This window comes from Atta colombica, unplaced genomic scaffold (assembly GCF_001594045.1).
Source record: "Atta colombica isolate Treedump-2 unplaced genomic scaffold, Acol1.0 scaffold205, whole genome shotgun sequence".
NCBI lineage: Eukaryota > Metazoa > Arthropoda > Insecta > Hymenoptera > Formicidae > Atta > Atta colombica.
The window spans coordinates 1,185,756-1,201,249 of record NW_017259300.1 but is presented as its reverse complement, the minus strand read 5'-3'; the positions used below and the strand labels follow the sequence as shown (position 1 = coordinate 1,201,249).

Sequence of the window (15,494 nt, the reverse complement as noted above, 5' to 3'; positions counted from 1 at the left end):
ATTAACATTAAAATACACTTGCAATAAATTTACATTAATTAATGTGCATGCTTTTATTAGAGTATTTTAGTAAATATGTATATTTATAAATAATAAAATATGTTTATTTTTATATTTTTTTAATTTTCTCTGAAATTTTTAAAAATTATATTTTTTTATTACGAGTAAATCTATAGATACATATTCAATAAACGAGAATGGATTGAAATGAATTGAAATGGATTCAGATTTTCAGAAATATTGATTCACGAATGTTAAAATGAATGCTTTTCAATTCTTAATTTTTATTCATTTATAGGAATTGCGTGGAGCATATCTTTATGCCTTTCAATCTAAAAATAATATTAACTTTTTCTGTGCAAAACAAACACATTGTGAATACTGTTCAATTCAAAATTTTGAATAGGAAATTGCAGTTTTTCAATCTATTTGCATCCAATTGAATGTAATTGAATTTAGTTAAATCTAAAAAAAAGTATTTGCTATTTAAAATACGCATAGATATTCGGATAGAAAAAAATTTCAATCCATTTTAATCCATTCTCGTTTGCTGGATAATTATTAAATTTTATACTATTGCAATTATAAAAAATTTATTCGCAAATTATATATAAATTAAATTTTGTTATTTTTTAATAAATTTTTAAATATAAAACGTGATACGCGCGAACATTTTCAAAGTCATGTGTATATTATTTTATCTAAAGATGTTCCTAGGAACATTTCGAGTGCAATTTTCATACCATTGTCGAATCATTTCTGTCAAACTACACTTGTGTAGTACACCGTGATACAGTGTAGGTGCAGTAGCTTGATATTGCTGTGTATTGCTGCAAAGTGATTGTCATGGCTTCTGAACGATACAGTTTTTCGTTAACAACTTTCAGGTAAATATATTTATAGTAACATAATAATCACGTACGAAACAGCACGTTTCACGCCAATATTCCGTATCTGTGGTAAAAGAAGGATGCCACTGAAAATAAATTAAACAGTAACCTAACCTCTTTCTAAACCAGACTTACACTTGGCATATTTTCTATTTATTAAATAAAATTTTTATCTTAATTAATAGCATCTTATTAATATTAGTCTCTTATTGACAAATATGTAAATAATCATTTTATTTGAATATATTTTATTTGAAAAAGCTAAACATAACATATGACAAGATGACTCGTCAAATTCTTGGAGTACATGTGTCAAAATCTAAAAAATACAAAGTCGTATAATTGTTCATCTAAAAATTATATAAATAATTATATAAATAACACAACAACAAATAACATAATATTCATAATAATTTGTATATTATATAATTCATATATCGATTAATGACATTGTGTTTTACAGTCCATCAGGCAAGTTAGTGCAAATAGAATATGCCTTAGCTGCAGTAGCCGCCGGTGCACCGAGTGTGGGCATTAAAGCATTAAATGGTGTTGTTCTGGCTACGGAAAACAAACATAAATCTATTCTCTATGATGAACATAGCGTCAGCAAAGTCGAAATGATTACAAAGCACATCGGCATGGTTTACAGTGGCATGGGTCCAGATTACAGATTATTAGTAAAGCAAGCACGGAAAATGGCACAACAATATCTCTTAGTATATCGAGAACCTATCCCGACTGCACAACTCGTACAACGCGTTGCAATGGTCATGCAAGAATACACGCAATCTGGGTGAGTTATAGCAAATACGATTATTTGTACTATACTAGATTAGTGCATAATAAAAGCTGCTGTTCATTAACATTGGCAAAGATAAATGTGAAAGTATACAGAGTATTTGATAAGTAACGATAAAACTCACATAGGGAGCTGACTAAACTGAGTCGAAAAGTCCTTTATATTAACAAAAATTATTTCTCGGATTTTCTCCATTCTTGGAATATTTCGTGAACTTTACAGTCCATCTCATTAAGGCGAGGAGCAGCCTGAGCTAGCTATTCCTCCTGGCCATTCCTTTTATATTATCTCTACCATTTTGCAATTTTCGCGATAATTAACAAGATGTTAATTACTAAATCACCAAGTATTGATTTCCAATAATTTTTTAATCAAGTACTATAAACTTTACAGAAAAACAGCGAGACAAAAATTGTTTATTTTTTTCTTATAGAACTCTAAGAATTAAAAAAAAATTTTTATCAACTTTTTAGTATTGCATTTTCTCATTGGCAATTATTTTACCAATATGAGAAAATGCAGTACTAAAAAAAATTCTGAAAAAATTTTCAGAACTTTATGAGAAAAAAATAAACAATTTTTGTCACTTGTTATTTTTCTGTAAAATTGATAGTGAGTAAAAAACCCAATATTCGGCAATTTTTAGTAATTAATATCTTGTTAATTATTGCAAAAATTATAAAATGGTAGAGGACTTTTCAACTCAGTTTAGTCTACTCTACTCCTATGCGAGAGTTTTATCGTTACTTATCCTGCATATTTTGAACGATTAAGTATTTGGTAATGATATTGCCACATTATTTAATATATATGTATTATTTCATTGTTAAAATTGATTATATTATGCCACTGCATTTAAATTTAATATAAAGCTTTATATAAAGCAGCATTTAATATGTACTAATCTAGTATAGTATGAGTGATTCTCCATTAGTCTTCAATTATGATTTGTATTTGCTCTTAAATTTTAAATATAAAGTTACATATTTTTAAATGTTAAAAAATTATTTGATTGAATACAGATGTAGGATATCTCTGCTTATAATAAGAATTAATTAGACAATAATACTAAATTATTGTCATTGCTAATTTATAGAGGTGTTAGACCTTTTGGAGTGTCTCTTCTGATCTGTGGTTGGGACAATGACAAGCCTTATCTATTCCAATGTGATCCATCTGGCACATATTTTGCATGGAAGGCAACCGCGATGGGCAAAAACTTCGTTAATGGCAAAACGTTCCTCGAAAAGAGATATAGCGAGGATCTGGAATTGGATGATGCCGTTCACACTGCCATCTTGACGCTAAAGGAAGGTTTCGAAGGACAGATGACTGCGGACAATATTGAAGTCGGTATTTGTGACGCGAACGGATTCAGAAAATTGGATCCCTCCAACGTGAAGGATTATCTCGCGAATATTCCTTAAGCTTATGTGTGAACTTCTTTTTTTAAATATATTCTCGGATTACTTCGTAATCGTTAATAAATTTCAATCAGATTCTTGCAATAAATGTCCTTTATCTAAAGAAAAATAATTGTGCTTTCTTTCATAACAATCAAAATCATATTAAACAAATTATAACAGTTTATATAGTAAAATATATCTTATAACTATATATATATATATATATTAAGAATTATTATCTATATTTCTGAAAATGCTTCTAAACTTGATTCATCAAGAGTTCATTTTAGCGAAATTTAATAATACATCGGTTTATGGTTAGCATCTTTTGTTACTATCCGATATCTAATTTTTCCAAACTTTTCATTAAATTTAATTTTTACAAAATTCTTCTAGCCTTACATCTCAATCCTTCGTAAAATGTGCATCAGACTCATGGTTGAAACTTGAGGTAAGACCAGGATCCGCATTTAACTCGAGATTTGCAAACTATGAGTTGACTGTTCTCGTACCGAATCATGCGTCACAAAATTATTAACATTCTCTATTCATCATCATTATTATCAAAGGCATTATAATTCAAGTTGTATCATAGCTCTTCAATTGTTCAGTTCTATAATAGGAAATCATTTCATTCTTAGTACTCTATATATCTATAAAATTTATAAGGACCAAAAATCGAATATTTTGTCTGTATACATTAAAAATTTAATTTTTACATATTTTGTATTCTCATATCTCGTTTCTGTCATGTCGCAGTCTCGAATGTTTCGAAGACATTTTAACGCAAAGTAACAATAAAACACCCAAAAATCACACCCTGACAAGGTATGAATGTAGATAATAAAAATTTTGAAAATACATATTAAATAAATGTAGAAAAAAGCATGTACAAAAGTGGGAACGCGCATGTGAATTTGGAAAATTGCGCAATATATGTGTAGAACCAGAATTTCTTTGGTAGAACTTTAAAATTTAGCAAAAGATGTAGAATCAAATATAACAACCTGAGTTGGAAAATGCTTTGCTATTGGTTGACGTTATACGCTCTACCAATGAAAAACACAAAACGTCACTAAGATTAATGCAAACTCGGTCGGATCGAAAACGCTAAGGGGTTCCGCACAATAAAAGGAACAGGGAACAAAGAACAGAGAATAAAAATTTCAACTTATCAGAAAACTGTGTATTCCACAATACATGATTTCTGATAGGTTGAAATTCTTATTCTCTGTTCTCTGTTCCCTATTTCTTTTATTGTGCGGAGCCCCTTATATATACTCTCCATAAAGAAGTCTATTTAGTTCCTGTTTTCCTTTTATGATATAAGCATCGTTTTGATTATTGTTAGAATCAGAAGATTCATCAGGTATAAACGTTAAGATTTTTGTAAGTTTTTGATAAAACTAATTGCCTCTTCTACAATTGCCTTCTATAATTCTGTATTTATTTGATAATATTTATTTGATTTATCTATGAAGGGAAAGAACTATTACTGGCCGTATCGTCTCCAAGTGTAAAGAGCTTTTTAGACAAAAAAAATACAAATCTCAAATAAATCGGCAAGTGATTAAATCTCTTAAATTTTAAAAAACAAAAACATAATTTAAATATGGAAAAGGAATGTAAGTCAGATATGGAAAATGAAAGTGAACAGTCTTTTGAAGAGATGGCAAGTTCTAAAGAGGAAGAAATTCCATTAATTTGCGCAAAGGTTAGTTTTGATTGTTGAACATATTATACAAAATCGTGCGATATTATTTAACGAAACATCGCACGAAAATATCGATATGTCCAAACGTAAAAAAATGAAAACATGTGAGTGCGGTTCGCGCGGTCAAGGTTACATTTGAAAACATCATCCGAGTATTCTTGTATATTATTTTATATTTGTTATTCAATGTTAAGGATGTTTTATACATATTTTCAAAATAATAACAAAATAATAACTTATGAAAAAATTACAGATTCTAAATCACGTTTAAAAATAATACGACAAATTTAGTGACGGTTTACTATCTGTATCGTAAGTTATTTTAATAAATAATAGTATTTTTTTAATCCGTGCTCTAATAAAAACATATGGAAATGTACAAAATAAATATATAAAATAAATGAAAATTTCGAGCGCGAGTGTGGTATAGCAGACAGGACATTGGTCTATCATGTTAGAGGTCCCATGTTCATCCTGGTTCCCGATAGGAATCAAAATATTTACGCTCGTGTCTCCTCTCGGAAAAGGCTGGCAACTTCCCGCGAGAGTATTCTTGCCTATAGAAACAATTCTCGAAAAATCCGCCGTTCGGAACTGATGCGTTATTAAAACTATAGGTTCTATATGCTTATGGCAATTGAATAATTAGCGTGCGCTTCACAGGATTCATATGAAAGAAGTTGTAACACAGGCCAGAAGCCTAAGAAAAGAGAAGAAGATAAAAATTTCAATTTTTTAATATAAGTATATTATGTATTCAAGATTATTTACCTAGAATAATGCATGAACTTAATTGTCCAGTAAATAAACAAAATATTTGTTCTATATCTTTGTAACTAATCACAATGATACTTTGCATAGATTATTTTTGAATATAAATTTAAAGTACTTATACAAAAAATATAATTTTTTAATCATTTTTAAAATTTTAATTTTTAACAATAAAAATAATAAAATAAATAAACTACAAAAATGTGTTATTAAATAAAAATGTAATCTTATTCATACAACTTTCATACGTATATAATTTATTTGAAGTGTAAATATTAAACATCTACTTCTAAATTTAATTTTCTTTACAGAGATTGCTAATATCCTTAAACATGAAGCTACTCTGATTGTGTTTTCGAATATGTCTCAAATTATTTTTTATACACATTTAAAAAAAAAGTCGTCGTTTGGTCATGATCGCAAGATCGCAAGAAGAAATTTACGATCTAAAAATTACGTATCTTCGTGTAAAATTAGTCACAAACAAAAATGATCAAGTTAAAGCGATCGAAGTAGAACAAAATAGTGAAAAAATACATTTTTAATCGAACTCAAATTTCTGTCCTTTTGTATTTCTACGATTTACTTTGCAAATATTAATGAAAAAGATGTGATAATTAACCTTTTTTTAAATAAAAATTCCGAGAATTCGAGAAATTTTGAATGATTTTTGACATAAAATGCATTTTTTTACATTCCATTTAAATGCTTTCTATTAAAAATGGATTTTAAACGTAAGATACTTAAAAAATATATATAGGAAAATTCATGAAAAATCAGGAAAAATCATTTTGCATTTGAAAATTATTTAAAATATCTATTTATCCATTTTACTTTAAAAATGAATTGGAAAAACCTATTTTGCATTTAAATATATTTTCTTAAAGTATTTTATATTTAGCATTTTAAATGAAATTTGAAAGACATTTTATCCGGTCTTGTAGGTGAGAAGCTTATGGTAACTAGAAGCGATTTTTTTCTATGCATATATTAAAGTAAGTTATCAAGGATCGAAAATTTTTATTGTTTATTTTTATTTGTTTATTAAATGAATAAACAAATAATTTTTATCAATATAAATAATTTTTATTGATTACTCTTACAATTAAACTACTTTATCAGTTATAATTAAAATATCATCTAAATTATTCTCGTCTGTATATTCATTTAAAGCTTTTGTCAAAAATTGTTCAAATTTCTTAAATTTCTAAAATTTTTATTTTTTTTTAAATGATTATCACATTTTTTCATGAATATTTACAAAGAAAATGAAATTAAAAAAAATAGAAATTTAAACAATTTTCAATTGAAAATGTATTTTTTCATTATTTTGTTCTACTTTGGTTTAGCTTTATCAATATTGTTTCTAGCAACTAATTTTACATGAAAATACATAATTTTTAAATCGTAAAATATAATCTTGCATTTATATAAAATCTATAGCTAAATGTTATATTCATATCTTTTAGACAAATACAATGACTGAAGCATTAAATGAATGGTTAGACCATAAGATTATTATTTGGGGTACGCCGATAACTGAAATTCTTGAACATGGCAATTTATGCATTAAAGTTGCTCAGGCAACTGGGATCTTTTCTGTTCTTTTGTTAGGATTACCAAAGAGTGGAAAAACAACGCTTGCCGCACAAATTGCAAAGAATTCAAATTTCCCATTTGTTAAAGTTATTACACCTGAAGACATAATCAGTCTTGATGAATTTGACAATGAATCTGCAATATGTCGTTTTATACGGAAGGTATGATATTAGGTGTAGTAAAAAGAAATCCATTATTTTTCCATTCAATTTCATGCAAAAATAATGGATTTCTTTTTACTACACCTAATATAACTCATTTTGTATTACACAAGTTTATAAATAAATTCTTGTAATCATATTTGTTGTAAAGATTAGAATAATCGCTTATCATTTGTATATTTTAGGTGTTCGACGAAGCATATTGTTCGATGTTCAGCTGCATTTTAATTGATAATATTGAACGTCTACTGAGTTACTGTCCAATTAAATCAAAGTATTCTATTCTGATATTACAAACACTTTTGGTGTTATTAGAGAAATCGCCACCGCCTGGTCATCAACTATTGATTTTGTGCACTTCTAGTTGCCAGTAAGATAAGAACTTTTTTGGTCAGAGAGAAAAAAAAATTAATAAACAATTAACAAACGTATTCTTACATATTCTTAATAATGTATTTCTTTTTGCAGACAATTTTTAAACAATGTGGAATTAATTTTAACATTTAATACCGTTCTTTATGTGCCTAATTTATCAACCATTGATCATATGTTAAACGTGTTGGATGAAGTTAATCTCTTTTCAAAACATAAAATGGTTTCCTTTCGAGCAAAGCTTCAAGGAAAACAACGGTATTACTGAAAACTTTAATTTTATTAAGATAATATATATGATATCCAGGGATAGTAACTAGTTAAAATGTTAAAAGTTAAAAAAAAATTAAAAAGTTCATAACTTTTAACTTAATTTAGTTAATTTTAAATGCATTAAATTTTAATTAAGTTACTTTTAGACGTTAACTTTTTAACTTTTTTTAAGTTAAAAATTTTTTTTAAATATCTTAGAAATCTCTTTTAAATATCTTAGAAAAATAATAAGATATAATAAGACTAAGAGTGTATTCGTAATCTGTTCATATTTTAAGACCATCTTAAGTAATTTCTAAAGATGCTAAAACAGTCCTCTGATTGGTTTATGCAGTTATGCCTTATGCCATAAGCCTTAGTCCGGATCTATATTAAGTGTTTAAGGCTTAAGTCATAAGAAATTGCCAATTACAGTCAAATATTTTTCTCGCATTCGATTGTAATTGGTCAATTTCTTATGGCTTACGACTTATTAAAAAATAATCACTGATCTTTTATCTTCTCTATGTGCTGACTGTTTCTTTTAAATTATATAACTTATGTATAACTTATATATATAACTTATATATTATAAGTTATATCGTTATGTGTTATGTACTTATATCACATATGAACAAAAAAATTAAAAATTTAATTTACTTAATAATCTATATTGTAGTTATTTAATTTCATTTTAAGAAAAATTAGGACATTTTAATCTAAAAAATAAGTTTTTTTTAAATTACCTTTTTTTTTAACTTAATTCAATATTGACTTAACTTACGTTAAGTTAATTTTTTCCTTTAATTAATTTAATTCCTTCAATTTTTAACTTAACTTTATTAATTTTATAAAGCCATTAACTTTAATTTTACTCAGTTAAAAAAAAAACATTAACTTACTCTTGGTGATATCCAATAATATCATAGATACAGCGAATATTTTATGTATAGATAGATATTTTATCATTATGAATTTCTCACAATATAAATACTTTTTCTTTATATACATTTTATTATTCTTTATATACATTTTATGTTTCAGAATATTCATTGGTATTAAGAAATTACTTCGCCTAATAGACATAGTACGTCAAGTGGAACCAAGTGACAGAGTCGAAGAATTTTTTACAAAACTGGTGGAAGAAGGCGGTCTACAGTAAGAGTTTGTTTTGAATTGCATTAATATAATATAATTATTATTACTATTATTATATCATATATTTATTATTGTTTGAAGATAAAAAAATATATTAAAATAAATTACGTTCTTTTTTAAGCAAACACAGACTATTTTTTTCACAATATTTATTTTGATATTATCGCTAATAATAATTTTGTACGATTTTAATTGTACGAAAGACTATATGAAAATAAAAACAAAACAAAAAGTTTTTTAAGTCCTTTTTAATTCTACGTAAATTGTAAGTAACACAAAATACATATATTTCAAATATAGCCTTGATAAAAAAAATAAAGGCAAAATAAAGACCTATTTTTTTCTAAAATTCTTTTATCTGTATTGTTTCCTATTAATTACCGACATTATACATAAGTTTAAAGGATTTAACAACAAATTGAAACAAAGAATAATTCACTCTAAATGGTGTAAATAAATTTTTAAACAAATGTTAAATAGTGATTAATAACGAGTTTATTTTTGGCCAAAATTGTATATAATTGTTTTGTTATAGTTTTTTTGTAGACAAAAGAAAGATCTTAGGAGACTTTAATTGTATAATATGTAATTAACAAGATGAAATTCTATTTGAAAATAAGAATTAAACTTGCATTGGTATTTATCTGAGTACTACAGCAACTATTATTTTCTAGATTAATATAAAAAACGTAAGTGCCAACTGCGTTGACATGCATTATTTATATATAAAAATAAGTTTTTTTTTAATACGGATTGTCTTGTTTTTTCTACAGAAACTATATATGCACTCAACTTGAAGTAGAATTTCAAAGAAGCAAAAACTGGTCTGTAAAGGTCCTCTACCATTCTCCCGATTATATAATCGATGGTTATCTTTTATTTACGTATTTACTGAAAAATGGGGTAATTTTGGCTTAAATTTTGATAATATCCAAACAGCACGTTTATCAGATTCAGAATAAGACATTTTAGAAACGTCTTAAAAATATTTTAAAATGTTTTATGTCCTGATTGTAAATGTGCAAGCTATTTACGTACTTCAAAAAATTTTCGTACTTCAAAAAAGTTCCGTCTGGACCAAAGTTATCCCATGGTATTTAAATTACATTTACGGTATTTAAAGAATTTTATCATTAGTTTTTCACCATTTATTTTACAATATGTTACAATACAAAATTACAGAATTCAATTACAATTTTATTTATATATAAAATATGACATACGATAAAAATTTGCTTTAATTTAAAACAGTAAGTATAATATATAAAAATAATATAAAATTGAATATAAAATAGAATATATAATTACTAATATAATACAATAATTATATGTATACTACACTATAATAGTAATAATATATTATTATAATAATTATTTATAATATCATATACAATTATAAATACTGTTCAAAATAATAATGAGATTAGGAGCATAATGAATAAATTTTAATAATGCAGGATTACATGAAAACATTGATAATATGATAACACAAATTTCATTAAATCAATAGTTTTGCATGGTTATTGAGATATTAATAAACATATTGAAATATTAATAATAATTAGATCGTATTTTTAATTGTTAACTTCCGATTATAAAATTTAATAATAATAAGTTTCGTCTAATTTTTTTATCGCGATAAAAAAGTCATTAATATATTCAGCTATTATCTTAATCGTCCAATTATTAACAAATTTTATAAAAATTTCTATGAAAATAATTAAAATCAATACATTAAAAAATAAGCAAAGTGTTTGATTAAAACAATGATGTTGAGATTAATGCCGATATAATTTTATTGAGTCCGCGTACACCTATACAAAAAATCTAATGTCGTTTTTCATTTCATTTATACACAAATGAACGTAATGATTATTAATATAGTACATTTAGTATCTAATCTAAGAATAATCTATAGAATAGAACTCGGTAAAGTTGTACGCGCGACTGTTATGTTAATACTTTGCTTTAAAATGTTTGGCTGTAGAACTTTAAGTAATAAATATATTTTTATATTTGCACAATGTTGAAGTATTCAAATATTGTAATATAAATTATAAATTGTGAATACTTTATTTCTTTTCCTCTTTCTAAAATTTTAATTGAGATAGAAAGCTATAAATTATTCAATTCGTTATCTTTTATAAATAATGACTATCATTCATAAATTTCAATAAACCGAGAAGCATTTAATTTTTCGTTATTAATTTATAACTTCGATTTGCATTTTTTAAAAATTGATTACTTATTTTACAAGCTCAATTTTTCTTTCATACAATCTCTTCGATAGCCATCATTTATAGCCAGTCTAAATGATTTTTAATTAATTGAGAATATAAGAACATAATTTCTGTACTCAAAACGCGCTTTCAACGATAAATATGTGTTAATTATATATTAAATACGTGCTAACATCGTAAAAGCGCGTTCTGAATATGTACTTCTCCAGCTTCGCGAAACACAGTCAAATTCCGAAAAAAATTAAAATTTCTCGCTGGTTACGTTATATTCTAAATGAAAATCAAAATCGAAACGTAAATCGGATGTAATAGGAGAGTAACAGAAATGAAACAATGAAATGGAACAATGAAATGTAAAAGGAGCATTTACGCTCTTTTTACATTTTGTTTTAGTTTTCGCCTTCTAGAAGTTTCGTTTATGCTTCTGTTACTCTCCCATTACATTCGATTTACGCTCTAATTTTTATTTTCACTTGCGCCGATTCAATGTTCGAATACGCGACTCATTGGCATGTGAGTGATAGGATTCGAAGTTTGATTCATATAAATACCCAGCAAACGAGAATGGATTAAAATGAATTGAATTTTTTTTTATCCGAATGCGTATTTTAAATAGCGAATACTTTTTTTTGGATTTAATTGGATTCAATTGAATTTAATTAAATTCAATTGGACACAATTGGATTGAAAAACTGCATTCCCTATTCAAAATTTTGAATTGAACAATGCACAGAAAATGCTAATATTATTTTTAGATTGAAAGGCATAGAGATATGCTCCAATTCCTATAAATGAATAAAAATGCATTCAGGATTGAAAAGCATTCATTTTAACATTTGTGAATCAATATTTCTGAAAATCTGAATCCATTTCAATTCATTTCAATTCATTCTCGTTTGTTAGATAGCACGTAACACAATTTCACGCTTTTGTGGCCGAAAAACATGATGTTGAAATTGTTCTCACCGATGCGATGCCTCTGACGGCCCTGACTTTGAATCAATTATGGACCTTTTCTCCAGAAGCACATATCCTAATTCTTATAGAAAATAAAATGAGATAGAAAATAAAATAAAATGATGAGAAATGGTTCGAAAAGATCATTGGAATTATTTACTAACGAGGTAATAATTATTATCAAATTATTAATATTTTCACACGCGACGAAAGAAATATTTAAATCGATCATTTTTAGGTAGGTTCTCAAACAGTTTTAAAATGTCTTACGTGTTAATTAAAATGTTTAATGTTATTATTAATATGTATATTATTAACATCGTGTATGTTAATGCGGGTGTAAAATTTCTAGGTTACAATTTAATGCGGCACGAAATATAATTATAACTTTGTATATTTCTTATAACACGTAATTTTAAATATCGTAATGTCGATTCTAGTAATATTAGTACACTGCTCAGCAAACAAGAATGGATTGAAATGGATTCAGATTTTCAAAAATATTGATTCACGAATGTTAAAATGAATGTTTTTCAATTCTGAATGCATTTTTATTCATTTATAAGAATTACATGGAACATATTTCTATGCCTTTCAATCTAAAAATAATATTAGCTTTCTCTGTGCACACAATTATGAATACTATTCAATTCAAAATTTTTAATAGGAAATGAAGTTTTTAAATCAAATTGCATTCAATTGAATCTAATTGAATCCAATTAAATCTAAAAAAAAGTATTTGCTATTTAAAATACGCATTCGGATAGAAAAAAATTTCAATTCATTTTAATCCATTCTCGTTTATTGGGTGATTATTCGGCCGAAAGTATTTTTCGCAATTTTCGTTCAGATGTCGTCTTGAATCAAAAATAATACATCGCGTTAATTTTAATGATGCATGAAATTAACCGCGTGCGAAAAACGACGTCACTTCGCCATTTTAATGATATTAGGTGTACAACTTTGCTTCCGTCGTTTTTTTTCCGAAATTCGAGGCTTTATTGTAAAAAACTGGTTATACATTTATGATTCAAAGTATTGTCCATCGCTGGCCACTACTTTCTCCCATCTTTCGGGTAGCGTACGAATCCCGCGTCGAAAAAACTGGTCATCTTTTGAGGCTATCCACGAATCGATCCAATTTTTTACTTCTTCATAAGACCGGAAGTGCTGGTCAGCCAGGCCGTGTGCCATTGATCGAAACAAGTGATAGTCAGAGGAAGCAACGTCTGGAGAATACGGCGGGTGGGGTAGGACTTCCCATTTCAACGTTTCCAAGTATGTCTTGACCACTTTCGCAACATAGGGTCAGCATTGTCATGCTGCAAAATCACTTTATCGTGTCTCTCGTTGTATTGCGGCCGTTTGTCTTTCAATGCTCGGTTCAAACGCATCAATTGCGTTCGATACCGATCGCCTGTGATTGTTTCAGTCGGTTTTAACAGTTCATAATACACTACGCCGAGCTGGTCACACCAAATACAGAGCATGACCTTGGACGTTAAAATCGTTCTTGAAGCGTTGAAACCACTCACGACACGTTCTTTCACTAATAGCGGCCTTACCATAAGTATTTGAAAGCATTCGATGAGCCTCAGCCGCAGATTTCTTCATATTGAAGCAAAAAATTAAAACCTCCCGCAAATGAATTTGGCTCGTAAACTGACATTTTCAATCGAGAATAACTTTATGATGCAGACACAAATCGACTAATGTTTCTATGGGGTTATGTTGACAGATGCCCAAGTTTATTGTATGACGTCTATGATCTATTTATTTCGACCACCACTTACCGCTAAAGCCATTTATAAAAAAATGGCGGAAGCAAAGTTGTACACTTAATATCACGGCGGACACGGGTCGGACGAGATAAGTGGCATTGCGCCTCGTTCTTCCCATGTCTACCGTGAATCTCATTACATGCAAAGCGATGCGCGACGTCGTTTTCCGCGCGCGGTCAACTTCAACAAAATTACTATACTTTTGAATTGATTCGACCGAAAAAGTATTACGAAAAGTAATACTTTCGTGTCGTTTAATTGGTAAAAGATTTATTTATTTATTTAAATTTTTCAATATGATTGGTTTATGCATTTAGATCTGTAAAAACTAATCATTTTGAAAAATTTTACAACAATTGTAAAGTTGCTTTCTCTGCTAAAAGCAGCTAACACCTATATTTATCAAAAGTTAATACTTCGCTATTAAATGAATTTACTGCGCGTGTGCAAAAGAACTCGACCCATATCCGAATGCGATCTTTATCGCCAGTATATTATAACTATATAATTGTAATTATCCTAATTGTAATTATTTAAGAGAAATATAACACATTTCATTAACTTTCCAAACTAGTATTTCATCAAAAGAATGACATCACGAATGTTCCCACATTTAATTTTATAATTATTATTTTTGTATAAATAGTCACAAAATGTTCTTAATTTTTTTCTTATCACTAATATTTTAGAATCTTTCTTACTTATAAAACTCAAAAAAAGCGTGTTAAATAACAAGTCTGCATTATTTTTCTATTAAGTTGTTATCAAAATTATTTTATCGTCAGTACGTAGCTATGTAGTTCTCAAATCGAAAATTGATGTACTGGCGCTAGTGTACAAACGATTTTGACAGATCCACGAAAAACATCAGGGCGACCTCTTTCAGATTTCTCTTTGGAGCGTTATTTTGTAAGGCTTGTTTCTACAATAGAGAGTAAGAAATTAACCAATCATAATCAATTATTCTTCTCACACTTAACTGATTAATTTCTTACGACTTACAACTTGCGATTCTATAATAGAATACACAGGCATAATTGTTTTACACGCCTACCGACAGTTATCGGTGTTGTCGATGCTTTTTCATCATAAAATATCTGCGCAACGACACCGACAACAAGACAACTGTCGGTAGGCGTATAAAGACGCAATTACAGTACTGCAGAGTACCTCTGCTTTCAGGTTTCTTCTCTCTGCCTTTGCTACCGGGAAAAGGATATTTGCATCGCCGTTGATAATTAGCGACGTGCATAGACTTAAAATATGCGAACGTGGTTACCGATCGTGGCCGGCGGAGACCGCCACGCAATGAGACGGAGCCGGGAGCAGTTGATTGGTGCGCGCGCGCGTGTATCGATCGCGCGGCGCGGTCGGCCAGTGGCGGCAGTGGC

The 15,494-nt window shown here is 28.0% G+C and overlaps 2 protein-coding genes across 2 annotated transcripts; both read left to right on the top strand.

The window, feature by feature from the left end:
* The first annotated feature begins 815 nt into the window (after positions 1-815).
* Positions 816-3,135, top strand: LOC108687348 (proteasome subunit alpha type-2). The gene is made up of 3 exons (XM_018193057.1): positions 816-887; positions 1,354-1,686; positions 2,789-3,135. Exons 1-3 carry the CDS (start codon positions 847-849, stop codon positions 3,117-3,119), a joined length of 705 nt encoding a protein of 234 aa, XP_018048546.1. The 5' UTR covers positions 816-846; the 3' UTR covers positions 3,120-3,135.
* Positions 3,136-4,689: 1,554 nt separating this feature from the next.
* On the top strand, positions 4,690-9,129 carry LOC108687297 (vesicle-fusing ATPase 1-like; the record flags this gene model as incomplete). The annotated part of the gene is made up of 6 exons (XM_018192989.1): positions 4,690-4,812; positions 6,507-6,518; positions 7,053-7,343; positions 7,529-7,713; positions 7,812-7,973; positions 9,012-9,129. Coding segments are annotated over 6 exons (891 nt in total), but the record flags the coding sequence as incomplete, so codon positions are not given.
* Between the last annotated feature and the right edge of the window lie 6,365 nt (positions 9,130-15,494).

What these genes read in the sequence shown, in the direction of transcription:
- LOC108687348 (XM_018193057.1), top strand. Translation starts at nt 847, where the DNA reads ATGGCTTCTGAACGATACAGTTTTTCGTTAACAACTTTCAG. An exon ending in TTTTCGTTAACAACTTTCAG is followed by an intron (nt 888 to 1,353) that starts GTAAATATATTT and finishes TGTGTTTTACAG; the next exon opens with TCCATCAGGCAAGTTAGTGC. An exon ending in CAAGAATACACGCAATCTGG is followed by an intron (nt 1,687 to 2,788) that starts GTGAGTTATAGC and finishes GCTAATTTATAG; the next exon opens with AGGTGTTAGACCTTTTGGAG.